The sequence below is a fragment of the Dermacentor andersoni genome, chromosome 6, assembly GCF_023375885.2.
Source record: "Dermacentor andersoni chromosome 6, qqDerAnde1_hic_scaffold, whole genome shotgun sequence".
Taxonomy (NCBI): domain Eukaryota; kingdom Metazoa; phylum Arthropoda; class Arachnida; order Ixodida; family Ixodidae; genus Dermacentor; species Dermacentor andersoni.
In genome coordinates this window covers 102,620,361-102,635,272 of record NC_092819.1, presented here as the reverse complement: position 1 = coordinate 102,635,272, position 14,912 = coordinate 102,620,361, and the positions used below count along the sequence as shown (strand labels likewise).

General features: G+C 43.9%; 1 protein-coding gene across 6 annotated transcripts in view; it reads left to right on the top strand.

Annotated features, from left to right (window-relative positions):
* Positions 1–14,912, top strand: part of Tomosyn (syntaxin-binding protein tomosyn) — a 65,883-nt gene that overhangs the window by 16,965 nt on the left and 34,006 nt on the right. For all 6 annotated transcript variants that reach the window (XM_050171433.3, XM_050171435.3, XM_050171434.3 and 3 more), the window contains exons 9-16: positions 2,968–3,043; positions 5,359–5,513; positions 5,692–5,764; positions 7,171–7,321; positions 7,996–8,063; positions 8,330–8,370; positions 8,749–8,957; positions 9,761–9,886. In XM_050171433.3, coding sequence (XP_050027390.1) covers positions 2,968–3,043; positions 5,359–5,513; positions 5,692–5,764; positions 7,171–7,321; positions 7,996–8,063; positions 8,330–8,370; positions 8,749–8,957; positions 9,761–9,886 — 899 coding nt within the window. The remainder of the gene's footprint in view (positions 1–2,967; positions 3,044–5,358; positions 5,514–5,691; positions 5,765–7,170; positions 7,322–7,995; positions 8,064–8,329; positions 8,371–8,748; positions 8,958–9,760; positions 9,887–14,912) is intronic.

Below are 14,912 nucleotides of genomic sequence, written 5' to 3'. Positions count from 1 at the left end.
GTCTTAAAAATGCATCCCGAGGAGCACTCGCAACTTCAACTGGCAACTTATTCCATTCAGAAATACTGTGTGGAAACAAAGAAAACTTCATATAGTTCGTTTTGCAGGAAATTTCACGTATTTTGAAACTGTAGTCTCTTCTGTTTGAGGTATAGTGGGGTGCTTTAAGGTATTTTAGCTTGTGTATGCCTGTCGCGTCAGTGTATATTTCATGCAGAAGCTTCAGTCGGTGCTTCTGGCGTCTTATCTGTAGCGGCTCTAGTCCGATGTGTTTCTTTAGTGCTGTTATGCTTGCGTGTCTGGAGTACTGCCTTGATATAAATCTGGCAGCGCGGTTTTGTATGCCTTCTAACTTATCAATCAGGTACCGCTGGCGGGGATCCCACAAGACGGTGGCATATTCTAATTGTGGCCTTACCAGCGACTTATATGCTATGGTTTTAAGAATCTGAGGGGCAGTTCTAAGGGTTCGTATAAGTAGGCTAAGCATTTTCCCGGCTTTCCTGACGGTCATATCAATAGGCTGGAAAAGGACAGATCAGCAGTTAGATGAACACCTAAGTATTTAATTCCGTTAACCTTCCTGAGTATGGAATCTACCAGTTTGTAAGTAGGTTCATTAGTGATTTTAGATTTAGTGAATGTTACCTGGTAACATTTATCAGTATTCAGGCTATGTTCCCAGTTTTGACACCAGGAGGCTATGCTGTTGAGGTCCTGCTGGAGTACATCTATACCATGTTGATTGCGAATAGATCTGTAAGCAATGCAGTCATCTGTGAAAAGTCTAATTTGTGAGGAAATGTTTGAAGCGATGTCATTGATGTAAATTAAAAACAGCAGCAGCCCCAGCATCGAGCCTTGCGGCACTCCAGAAGTGACTTGGACAAAACTAGAATTCTTGCCTCCTATAACTACGCATTGTATTCTGTCATTCAGGTAATCTTCAATAACCTTCATGGCTTTCGCATCCAAATTAAGAGTGCTCATTTTATGTATTAACAGGTCACGTGATACGGAGTCAAAGGCTTTGCGATAATTGAGAAAGACTGCATCTGTACACATTCTTTTTTCAGCAGTATCTGCAAGCTCATGAAATAGTTCTATCAGCTGAGTGGTACAGCTCACGCCTTTGCGAAAACGGTGCTGATTAGGAAAGAAAAAATAGTTTCCTTCTAAGTGCCTTATTATATTGCTATAAAGAATGTGCTCAAAGACTTTACAACATATGGAATATAGTTAGATACGGAGGACTTGGAGCCACTTTTAAACACTGGAACTATATGGGCTTTTTTCCAATCTTTAGGGAGCATGCCACTTTCGAGGGTTTTGCAGAATATTATTTCTAAGTATTGAGATATAATGAAAGAACAGGCTTTGAGTATCCTCGGAGAGATTCCGTCTGGTCCAATTGCTTTGGCTTCATTAATGGAGTTGAGACAGTTCCTGATACCCTCCAATGTGATAGTAATTGGAGGCATTACGTTTGGCACACTGTATGTAGTGTTGGGAAAAGTATTTCTATGTTTCGTTTTTGGAAATACTGATTTAAAGTAGTTGTTAAAACAGTCCCCTTTAGCATTGCTTTCACATATCTGGATTCCGTTGTGAAGAAAACTTGGAATACCTGTATCTCCTTCCGCGTCTTTCTTAGATAGCTCCAAAATGCTTTTGGATTTGTCTTGATAGAATCAGCTAGTCCGGAGAAGTACATGTCTTTGGTGGTATTCATAGCCTCGATATATTCTATGTTTAACTCTTGTAGATGGCGCTCATGTTGCTTTGATGGGTTCTTTTTATATTTTTGATAAGCATGAGTCCTTCGCTTTATCTTCCTGTTAAAATCGTAAGTCATCCAGTGTTTGTCTACTTTTACTTTGTGTGAGACGTATTTGAAAGGTATATGTTTTTCAATCGATGATGACAGCACGCTTTTAAAAGAATTCCACAGAATGTTTACACCTTCGGATGAGTGTTGTGTAAAAGCCTGAAATGCTGCTTCCAAACCAAGGCTGATTTCATTAAAATTCGCCCTAGAGTAGTCATACACATTGCGAGTTTCATGGGTAGCAGGAATTATTTGTGGCAGAGTAAGCATTGCAGTGACAATTTTGTGATCACTAATACCAGGTGAAACACAAGCATCATGAACAACGCTTGGATCATTGCAGAATAGTAGGTCAAGGATGTTATTTCCATGTGTACCGTTCATCACGTATTGATCAAACCCATATTTACAAACCATATCAAAAAATGCTGAACAGGTTTCGTCTGTACGCATGCTCTTATCCCAGTTTAAGTTTGGAAAATTGAAGTCACCTGCTAGCACAATTCGATTATCGGGAAGCGAGGCCAGTGTATCATCCAGTGATGGGATAACTTGTGGTCGTGCGCTGGATGGGTGATAAACTACACCCAACGCTATCGTTCCTTTATCAGGAGTGAGGAGCCTGCACCAAGCTGATTCATGATCGCTGGTTTCCACATCTGTTGCGGTACACTGCAAGAATTCCTTAGCTAAGATAAATGCTCCGCCGCCCCTAGAATTCCTGCCTTTTCTAAAGACTTGATATGTTGAAGGAAACACTTCACTGTCTCTTATTGAGTCATCTAGCCACGATTCAGTAGCAAAAACGATATCTGGATTCATCATCTGGTGTAGGGCATACTTGCTGGTACTGGTAGTTATTGAAATGTGTTATTATTTCCTACATTGTAAAGGTGGGCTAAATTTTAGGGCTATTTCCAACAGCAGCACCACACACTTGCTTTGTGTTCGTAGCTTCATGTTCGCAGCCAGAAAATGTTGTAGCTCAATGTGTGTAGTTTGGTATGCCCTGTGAAGAGAGAAAAATGAGGTCTTTTGGACAATCTACATTATTTTCTATCTTTTGCTCCATTGCTATGCATGTCCATAGCTGCATGCGCAGTCACTTTCACTCATTCTTTTATGTTCATTTGTTCCAGTGCGGAATTCTAAAGAAGGCAAGCCTGATCCATGCAAGCCCATTTACAAGGCGGAATGGAAAACAGTGAGGGGGGCGTATGTATCTGCAAGTTTTCCTTTTTACTTTGCTTTCTTTGTTTTTTTTCTCACCTCTTTCTTTGTTATATTCAATATCGAAGTTGTTATCACTTGTAACACCCTTGTCATTGGGTCTGTGTAGCTGACCGAAGTACAATAACTGTTTTCTTCTTTCCTTTCTGAACAGAAAAGCACGACATGCAAGTACCGTAACAGAAATGATTTGCATGCTGCCATTTGCCCAGGAAAAGATGTGTGTCCCGCCTAGCTGAGGCCCTTTACATTTTGCATTCTGTAATGTTGGACTTTGTTGAGTGCCATGATGTGTGCCGTGTCAGCAGATGAGAGATTTCTAAAATTCCGTTGAGCTTTATTGCATCTTTGAATGTGGACTGCATGTCTAAACTCTGAAAATTATCAGGTACAGAGCTCAAAGCTGTTAATAGTAGCTACGTGGGAGTGCATGGTCGACACAACTGTCGGCACTGTCTGATGATAGCTGCTTCCAAGAACCAATCACACAACTACTGGCACAATTCTTTTATGAGCATGATCGCTCAGGTACGTCATGGATTGGATTTGGTGCTTTTGAAAACTTCCTCAGACACTCCTATATACAGATATGGTTTGAAGCTGCCCGAAGACAGTTGTGTACTTCTTGCAGCACATGCTTGCACCCTGACCAATAGCATTGGCAATTTTCAGCAGATGGCACCAATGCTACTGTTGTACGCATGCTGGTATGTAGCTTGTAACAAATCTCAGCTCTGAGCATGGAGCAAAGTAAACTGCTATTTTGTGCACTATGTACTTGGAAAGTACCAAGCAGTTCAAGAAATTCTCCTGATCAAGTATTCATAGTGTACTATTCAGAGTGGCAAGTATGCACATATTTTGTGTTTGTAAGAAATGAACAACAGAAGCTCATTACTGCGCAGTTTATATATGTAGGAGAAGGATATTGTTAACCCTGAAGGCACTTGATTACTTGAAAGAGTGCATTTTTCAACCATCTTTATAATAACTTCCACATACCGTAATATCCAATGATATGCAGCAATACAGCAACAGGCATTTGTTGACGTACTTGATGACTATGTAATGTGACAAAAAAAAATATGAATGCTTACAGGAAGTGAGATAGCCAACAAATTTCTTGTTGCAGTAGTTTTGACTTGCTTAGGGAATAGTGAACCAAAGCTGGATTTAAGCTAGTGTTGTGACTGTAGTTATGTTGGGCATATTCGATTGAAACAAAACTTTAAACAAAAAGCTACGCACAGCTGTTTCACTGGTGTTTTGAATGGCAGAATACAAACACTGTCACATTTGAGCTTTTTCGTGCCTAGTCATACAAGACAGATGTATATTTGTGTCCTGTTCAGAAGTTGAACAACAGCAGCTCCAGAGAAGTAATAACAGATGTTGTCGTGGAACATTAATGCAATGCTTATCTCTTTAAGTCATTGGCAATGCCTTGCCGGATATGCTGGTTCTTGTCAGGTCATTGAATCTCAGTCGCTGATAAACTTGGTCACTTGGAAATGTGAACCACTCATGGCTTCTTACCATAATTTATGACCAGCATTTAAAGGAGGCAACACGACATGCAATGACTGTTGTCGATGTACTCATGGCTCCTTTTCTGCCTTGGAATAGTTAAGGTGTCCGGCTCAAGTGAGGCAGTTGTGGTGTCTATGGCAGGAAATGCCCCTTCCTGCACCTTTTCTTTACTTATTTATTTTCATTGATTTAGTTGTATATTCCCACTGGCTCCTATTCGGAGTAATACGTGAGTGGGAATGGTACATTAATATTGTAAAAATATGGAGCACATGAAAACAAGCTAACAACAACAAAGAAACGGACATTGTACAAAGGCTGAATGCAATAACAGAAACACTCTTTAGTTATTATAAAGCATGTCATTGTACAAAAAAAATTTATTATGCCAAGTTAAAAATGAGACATTTAACCAATGACCATTGTGTTAGCAATCGTTAAACAACATTATAGGTGGTTAATATTGTGTTTCTGAGTGCAGCATGATAGCGGATGTCAGTAGTACTGTCTGGGAGGTCATCTTCAGTTGTTTGCTAGGCTGCGTGTTAGTGCTGCTTGCATGGTAACAGTCAGCGCTGGTTACCTGTTGGCAGACCTAGAAATTGTCCTAAAAAATTACCAGTTTTGGTAATTTTTTACATTGGTTTTGTAATGCGTTGCGGCATAGTATGTTCGAACTGAAAGTTGAAATTAGTTTCTGCTGTGTGTTGGCTGCGAATCACCTCTTATGTGTGTTTTAGTTGTGTTAATTTATATTTTTTACTCTCCAGGGACTCTTTTGTTATCTTTTCGGGAGGCCTCCCCTTCGACAAGAGTGGCCAGACACCAGCCTTGACCGTTATTCATGGAAAAACCACAACAGTTTTGGAAATGGAGCACAACATAGTTGATTTTGTTACCCTCTGCGAAAACCCATTCCAAAGTGGTACGTTCTGCAATGTGTGTGCACTGTAATTTATCTTGACAGTTGGTCATATACTGCAGAGCGTTGCCTAGGTTGAGGGCTGTATAACTAGTCGAAACTTTTGTCAAGGCGAGCATATAGTGAGTCAGCTCAGCTAATTGTTGGCCAGACTTGAACTACAGATCTTGTTTGCTTACAGATTTCCATGAACCCTACGCTGTTGTTGTTCTTCTACAGAATGATCTAGTGGTGGTTGATCTCACAAGCCAAGGGTATGTTTCACAGGCATCTTTTTTCTTTTTGTATTTCGGTGCCACTGGAATGCTAGGTTGCTGTTATTGGATGAACTATGCTGAATTTGCCTCTTAATACGCGTAAATGTGTCAGTTGGATAAAGTGACAAAACACCTGTTGTCTGTTGAAATGTTTCCAACTTTAATGCAAAGGCACTGGAAGTGGATCGTTTGAGGTTTTGCACATTGCGTTTATCATTAGGGCTACTTTACATCCAGAATTTTGAACTGTCACTATCTGAAACTGCAATCGGATTAGACTGGCTGCATTTATGCCCTTAATTCACAAATGTATGCCAACTCGAGCAACCCTGATTCTGACGTCTTTTATAATTCTGCTGAGTGAAGAGCAGTGCTGCGCTTTGACTGAAGTACACATTGTGCGTCAATCATGTTTTTCGGCGTTTAATTCGATAAGGAGTTGCTTTAGAAATGCTCCTCTACTTGAATGCCTTTGAGCAGACACTGAGAGTACTACTTGTTAATGTGGAATTGGTAATTGCTGAGAACATTATTTAAGGCCGTAGATCATATCAATTGAGGGACAGCACTGGTCCCCTCTTGACAAAATTAAGGGAATGCATTTTGTCAACGCCAATTTGCAGATGTGACCATATAAATGGATTCATACAATCAATGGCATTGCCAATTCTTTACCTGGACTAGGTATTACTTGATTTGTGGAGGGTAGAAAAAACCTGAGGTACTACGGCGACCAAAGTATAGATTTAATAGAAAAGAATGTTTTGGCTCCCTTGTTCATAGGTCACTTTGGTTCACTGTTCACATTGGTTGGTATAGAACTCTGGGCTTATTCTACCTTTCACAATGTTTCGTACAGACCAGACAGGTTTCTGTCAAACCTTAAACGTCATTATTGCATAATCTACACTCGTGGTACATTCGACTGGTCTCTACCGTGCTCCGACTTGGTTTGCCGTGGTACGGAGCCTTCTTGAGATAGGAACCGAACCAATGAAAGCTTGCCTGAGCTGAATATTAAGCTCTTTCTAGAGCAATCAAAGGAGCCACATGACCAGAAGTTTGTCAGATCGAGGTCACACTCTCACCTTGAAGATGGAAAGTGCCTCTGAGTACTCTGAATGAAACAGGTGAACGTGTTCCAAGTGATCAATTTCTACCAGCCGATTGTAAAGCATGCCGCCAGAGCACTCTGGAACACTTGAAAGTGACCACTCGAATGTACCATTAGTCTCAACACAAGCAACTAGTCTGCGATGCCCTTATACAGTGTATAATTAGGTGTCATTGAGCCACTTAGTGCACGACATACAGAGTAAATAGGAATACTGTCCGTCACGTGACTCCATCTTTAGTCACTAGTGAGCGCATTTGGTGACAACATCCTGTGTTGCTGGTTGCAGCTACCCGTGTTTCCAGAACCCTTATTCGATGGACCTGCATGAATCTCCTGTCACCTTTTGTACCTACTTGGCTGACTGTCCAACAGACCTCATCCCTGCTTTTTACTCAGTGGGCAGCAAGGCCAACAAGAGGGGAGGGTTCTCAGAAAAGGTGCGCACATCGCATTGGCTAAATAGCCTCCACTTATTTGTCTTTAGTACAGCTACATGCATTGGCTATGATTATGCTGATGGACATTACTGACAATGATGCGTGATATACTAATGCAAACTAAGTGAGTACATCTGGGTCCCTGCAAAAACTAGTTATGTATTAGCAATGTGTTCAGTAAGAAATAAGGAACAAGGAACATTATGTAGAAGAATTTAAAGTGCTTGTGAAAAATATCGGTGCTGTGCTGTCTTCCTAATGTGTGAAAGCATGCCAAATGTGCTTATTACTATGCACTGGTGGCCTCTTAGGGGGAACTTGGCTAGCCGTGACTGAAAAACATTTGTTAAGCTACTTCTTTGCTTGAGATCACTTTCAGAGCTGATGTGCTTCAATAGTATTGGATACATTTGGTTGTATTGCGAGCCGTGCGCACCAGCAAAATAGAGCTGAAGCAATTTTGAATCTGCAACAGAAGTTGCACTCGGTGCATGTGTGCAAAAACCTGCGCTCGCCTCTTGTAACCATAATAAGGCCTTTAGAAAAGCAGTTGCACAGCCCCAGCTGTTAGCTGTGGTCCTTGAGTTCTATGTAATCAAAGCAGGATTGTCTAGTATTAGATGCCTGTACTTGAGCTTTATGACTTTTGACCTCCTTTCATCTTGTTCCCACAGGAGTGGCCAATCAGTGGGGGTGAGTGGGGCACATCAACAGTCAGCTATCCAGAAGTGATCATCACTGGGTAGGCTTCAACTTTTGACTCACTGAAACTTTTGCTATGTGTACGCCAAAGGTACGAGATATCTCTCGGTATCTCTTAAAGTAAAAGCAGTGCAGCTGACCTGAAGTCAGAGCACAGCTGATTGTTAGTACATGAAGGACATGTTAGTTCAGGAGTGACAGGGTATTTATATATTCAGAGCATGTGAAATGAAAATTGGTCTTTATTCATTGTTCTGTATTATTTTTTTAAATAGTGCATTTATCTTTGTAACTTTTCTTTTCCAGGCATGCTGATGGCTCCCTAAAGGTGTGGGATGCATCTTCAGGTAGAAACTGTTCATTCAGCTTAATTTTCTTCCGTTTACTCCTCATGTGCAAGCATGTGAAGACAAGTATAGGGCTTTTTGGTGACAAGAGATACTGCTAGTAATGTTAGAGCTCCTAATAGACCATTATGCTTGACCGCCTCCATTTTACTAGCTCTCCATAGTCCTCCCAGGTTTTTGTTAATTATGAAGTGTCAACTGTATCCATGCCATACATAGAAATGGGTTCAGTAGAACTATTATTTTCTGATCAAGCTATGTTGTGTATTTCCATGCTTTGTGCTTTCCTTTAGTGTACCTATACTTCAGAACATTCTATATTTGGAGTATTCAGCCCACTGTTAAAACCACATTCAATTGCTGTTGTTGTGCCTACAGTGACGCTTCAGGTGTTGTACCGGCTCAAGACCTCCAAGGTGTTTGAGAAGCCCAAAAACCGTGGCAGTCAGGAGGTGCAGGATGAAGACCCCTTTGCCGTGGAGAAAGTGGCCTTCTGTGCAGACAGTCGTCTGCTGGCTGTGGCTGGCTCCAGCTTCTACGTCATTGTGTTTGTGTTCAGGAAGCAGGAAGCCTCTGTGGAAGTGGATGTGAGTGTGCAGTATTTTTTGCAGCTCCTTTCTTTTACCATGTTTGTTACTTTTCTAAATGTGTGTGCATGAATGCTTCCACAGTGAGCAGCTGTCCTTGCCGCACTGCCTAGGTGCTGATCGTGTCTGCATTCTGTCTGTGCACTGATACCCTTCCTCTCCTCATCGCTCACACCTTATGTGAGGCTAGTGGCCTATTTGCCAAGGGTGCTTCACTTTCTTCTGAAGTTTAAGACAAAATGCGATACAGCAACATTATTAAAAATTTCCAGTGCTTAGTGGAAAAGAGGAAGGACGGTGAAAGGATAGAAAACAACATAATTGCTTTCTACAGCCTTCCTTACTCTTGTGCTGGAAACTTCTAATAATACACATTTCCAGCTAACCTGACTTTCTGTATTAACTACTGCAGTACAGCCCTTGCCATGCCTGGACATGGTGCACAAGGCAGATGTAAATCAGCTAAATGGTGAAAGAAGTTAAAGGACAGTGGCCACTATTTGCTGTCCACACAGTTTAGTTACTGAAGGTTTCACAGCCATCCATAAACGTTTACGTTAGTGTCACATTTGCCGCAGTAACCTCGACAGAAATGTTGCCTTATTACTATTCAATTTTTCTTGGTGTGGACATGATAAAGGCTAAGTAGTTGTAGTGTTTATCCTTTTCAAGCTGTGAACAGATTGTTGATTCTGTTCTCTTACGTGCTATGGCTATGACGTTACAGGAATCTTTCTTTAAGAGTGAACATAAGCAGGTTGTTTATCTCAACAGAGCTCATTGCATGTAGCATTTCTGTGCAGGTTCTCGAGACACCGATTCTCTATGAGGTTGATGACGACGGTGACTGTTCCCCTGAGTGCGAGTATCAACGTCAATCTTCGCAGCAGGGTTCCTGCCCCAGTGCCTTGGAAGAGGGTTGTAGAAAGGCAAGAGCCACCCACAGTCACATTTCTGTGCACATGGTGTTGTAAGAAAGAAAAAGCGAGAGAGAGGAGTGGTGGTGCATTAGGCACTGGTGAAAGGAAGCCTAAACTGGGTACACAGTATGAATTTCTTGCCCACATTCTCTCTATCTCTCTCTTTCTCTCCTTGCCTCTTAGGGCCTTGTAGTCGTAACTGAAAAGCAATGCTATAGATAATGCAGGAAAAAAAAAAGAAAGAAACATTTAGTGATGGGGCAGTATTTCAAGGGCTGTCCCTGTGTTGTCTGCAGTGCTGCTTTCCAGTGATGAATGCAAACCAGTTCACCAAACATTTAGCTTAGTTAAAGTAGTTAAGTTAATGCAGCTTAGTTAAAGAAAGAGAACGGCACAAACATGAGTAGTCGTGACTGCATGAAAAAAGTGGTTGTGCCGTATTTGCATAACATATCACACGCACTAAAGAAACTGGGGTGAAAGGTTAAAGTAGGCGTATTTTCTGCTCTGCAGAAATTGCTCAGGTTATGCAGTGCCACAGATCTCTTGGCCAAAAAAACGCAGAGGTTGTAAAAAGAATCATCGGCCCCTTCTTGTGCCATGTGCAAAGAATGTGGTATATTGTCACGAAAAGACAATTGAAGATCTACCCGGCGTCGGCAAGACAGACAGTTGTACAAGATGGCGTACACAAAACTCAAGCCGGCTTCCTCAGCCTCCGCTTCTTCTTCTTCAGCACCCACCTCATGTCAAGCGCACGTTCCAGTCACTTCTTTCTCAGCGCTGGCGCGTGACACCTAGCGGCATTATCCCCCCGCCAAAAGAAAAGCATCGACCCGATGCTTACTAAACTACGATGCTTACTAAAGGAAAGAGTAAGTGTGGAAATCGTATGAGATCGGGTTGGCGTCGCTTTAACGCGCGAAATACGGTTTGAGGCGAATAACATGCACTATCTCTGAGTGGTGCTGTCGACGCCGAGGCGCCGCGGCACCGTCGGGAATGACCTGATAGTTCACTTCACTAACGCAGCCTATCACTTTGTAGGCTCAAAAGTATCTACTAAGCAGCTTCTCAGACAACCCCTTCCGACGGATTGGAGTCCACACCCAGACTTGGTCACCTGGCTGGTACTCGACTTGCCGATGTCGAAGGTTGTAGCGTCGTGCGTCTGTACTCTGCCGCGTCGTGATGTGTATGCGTGCGAGTTGACGAGCTTCCTCTGCGTGTTAAGTAAGTTGCTCGGCATCGGAAGTAAGTGATGCGTCGGTATCGTGCGGGAGCATTGCGTCTAGCATGGTCTGGACCTCGCGCCCGTAGGCAAGACGGAACGGTGTGAATCGTGTTGTTTCCTGAATGGCGGTGTTGTACGCGAATGTAACATACGGCAGGACTTGATCCCATGTTTTATGCTGGACGTCTACATACATAGACAGCATGTCAGCAATGGTTTTGTCTAGCCGTTCCGTCAGTCCGTTGGTCTGCGGATGATAGGCAGTGGCCTTGCGGTGCTGCCTGCAGCTCAGCTCGAATATGTCCTCTATCACTTGGGTGGTAAAGGCAGTTCCTCTGTCGGTGATGACATGTGATGGGGCACCATGTCTTAGGACTATCTGATCGATAAAGAACTGGGCAACTTCGTAGGCCGTGGCACGTTGTACAGCTTTCGTCTCAGCGTAGCGTGTTAGATAGTATGTGGCGACTATAATCCACTTGTTTCCGCTGGCTGACAAGGGAAAGGGTCCCAGAAGATCCATGCTGATTTGATCAAATGGCGCGCTAGGTGGTGCGATGGGTTGGAGTAACCCCCCGGGCTTCAAAGACTGTGATTTCCTGCGCTGACACTCACGGCAGCTTTGCACGTAACGCTTCACCGTGGTAGAAAGTCTGGGCCAATAGTATGTATGGCGTATTCTTGCAAGTGTACGTGAAAATCCCAAGTGTCCAGGCGTGGGCTCATCATGGTAGGCTAGGAGAATGTCATCACGGAGGGTGGCAAGTACGACCAATAGATACTCTTTGTCGCTGGCACTCGAGTTTTTCTTGTAGAGGACACCCTTTCGGAGGCAGAATGTCGAGAAACTGCGAGAAATGTGTTGTGTGATTGTAACATTCTTGCCTTCTAGGTGATCGATGAGAGGGCGTATTTCGGCGTCCTCACGCTGCTGTGTGGTCAGGTCAGATGCGGTGAGGGCCCCAAGGAATGCGCCGTCTTCGTCCATGTCCTTATCGCAAGTTTTGACGGGAGCGCGCGACAACGTGTCCGCATCTTCGTGTTTGCGGCCCGATTGGTAGACGATGGTAACATCGAACTCCTGCAGATAGAGACTCCATTGAGCAAGTCGCCCGGACGGGTCTCGTAAGTTGGCTAACCAACACAAGGAATGGTGGTCTGTCACCGCCTTGGAAGGGCGACTGTAGAGATAAGGCCAAAATTTCATGATGGCCCACATAACCGCTAGACATTCTTTCTCGGAAGTGGAGTAGCTGATTTCGGCACGTGAGAGGGTGCGACTGGCGTAAGCGATCACTCGCTCGACGCCTTCCTGGTGTTGAATGAGAACAGCGCCAAGACCGATGTTACTTGCATTGGTATGCACCTCGGTGTCAGCGTCCTCGTCAAAGTGAGCGAGAACGGGTGATTCCTGCAGGCACTGCCGTAACTCGGTGAAAGCTGCGTCCTGCTCATCCGTCCAAACGAAGGGTGTGTCTTCTCGCGTGAGGCGTATGAGTGGTTCGGCGATCCGGGAGAAATTAGCGATGAAGCGACGATAGTAGGCACACTGACCGAGAAAGCGGCATACTGCTTTCTTGTCATGAGGAGTCGAAAAAGCAGCAACAGCAGATGTTTTGTCTGGGTCAGGCTGGACACCGTCAGCGTTCACGGCATGCCCAAGAAACTTCAACTCTTCGTAACCGAAGTGACACTTTTCTGGCTTTAGTGTGAGATTAGCGGAGCGGAGCGCCTGAAGTACCGCCTCTAAACGCTTCAGATGTTCTTCGAAGGTCACCGCAAACACGATGACGTCATCTAAGTATACTAAACAACTGTGCCACTTCAGACCCGTCAGAACAGTGTCCATCATTCTCTGGAATGTGGCCGGTGCAGAGCAAGGTCAAATGGAAGTACTTCAAATTCGTACAGTCCATCCGGGGTAACAAAGGCCATTTTTTCGCGATCTCGTTCGTCAACTTTGATTTGCCAATATCCACTCTTCAAATCTATGGATGAAAAATACCTGGTTCACCGCAGCCGATCTAACGAATCATCGATCCGCAGAAGCGGATAAACGTCTTTTCTTGTGACATTATTCAACTTTCTATAGTCAACACAGAACCGAAGCGTTCCGTGTTTCTTTTTGACAAGAACCACCGGCGACGACCAAGGGCTTTGGGATGGTTGTATGACGTCATCGTCAAGCATTTCTTTCACTTGTGCATTAATCACGTTGCGCTCTTTCGCCGATACGCGATAAGGCAGTTTTCGTATGGGACAGACAGTTGTACAAGATGGCGTACACAAAACTCAAGCCGGCGTCCTCAGCCTCCGCTTCTTCTTCTTCAGCGCCCACCTCTTGTCGAGCGCGCGTTCCAGTCACTTCTTCCTCAGCGCTGGCGCGTGACATCTAGCGGCAATATCACCTTCCATTATTGCGCGGGATGGTTTACGTTGGGCTGTCTGGGAATTGCCTGAATGATAGGTTAAGAGAACATAACCGAAAATTGAACTGATACTGGGATCGTCATGTGTCTATGCATTGCGGTGATTGTGGGTGTAAACCCTTGTTTAAGAGGTGCTCTGTTTTGTATAGAAATGTAAAAGTTACGCGAGAAGTTGTTGAAGCTGCTTTGATAGCGAGGGCCACTGATAACCGTATCAGTTCCCCTTCAGTTGCTCTGACTGCAAGTGAATTTGCGTTCCTGGAAGCAGCGGGTTTTCATGTGCGGTGATTGGGCCTTTTCGGTGTGCGGGCCTATAAATATGGTGTTTATCTAGAAATAAATGCTCTTGTCCATGTCTTCCAGCTCTAAGACTGCCATTGCTGTATCTAACCAACTGGCCCATACAACCATACTTCTTAATTTAGCTTAGTTGCGTGCGTCCGACTCTTGCAGTTGACCGGCAGCACTAAATTTTCATGATCTAGCAGACACCAATGCTCAGGGGACGAGGCACACAGAAACGCCGTGGCTGGAAATGTTCATTGTGCCTGGGTTTCCAGTTTCGATGTCTGCGTCATAACATGCATAGTTCGTTAACCCTTTCAGAGTCAATGACGTAAATATACAGTGCCGCGAACAAGTCCAAGATGGTCGATGCCGCATATTTACGGCGCCAATTTTCTCACCAATTTTCCAACTTTTTCTTTGCTGACATGTGTTACCACTATGCGGGAATACAGGGAATTTTGTTCTCGCGCCTCCCTCTTTTGGTTTTTGTTGCGTGGCTTGTTTGCTCCAGCGTGTCTATATATTACCGCTCGTGCATTGGTGTGCGCGCGGGTGGGCAACGGTTAGTTTGGGTTTTGTTCCGCTGGCGGTTTCAGCTTCTTGCACTTGCAAAAGTGATGGCTATCTCGTTACTAATCACTCAAAGGGTGACTGCCTGTTACTCGCTCGTTTATTGCTCACAGGGGTGCGCACATGCGAAGGATGCCGCCATGCATGCTTTTCCTTTTTTGGAGACTCGCAAAAACTAATTACCTCTGGTTGGTGATAAGATGAAGATTAGTGGAAGTTTGTCACACGTTTCGCTTTTTTGACGGGCACACAACGACACAGTTTTCTTGAGTGTGCCCAGCTACGCAGCTTGATTATGCTATATAGAGAGAGATAATTTAATTGAGAGAAGGCAGAGAGGTCGGCCTGAGCCAAGGTGCTCTAGCCTGCTACTCTGCACAGGGGGAGGGGGAATGGGAATATAAAGATGTGATGAGGGATGATGATGACATAGCAAGAGGGATGTGCAAAGGTGAAAGCAAGTTCAACAGTCTGATGATAAACATTCACAAATGTCATCCATGAAGCCACAATC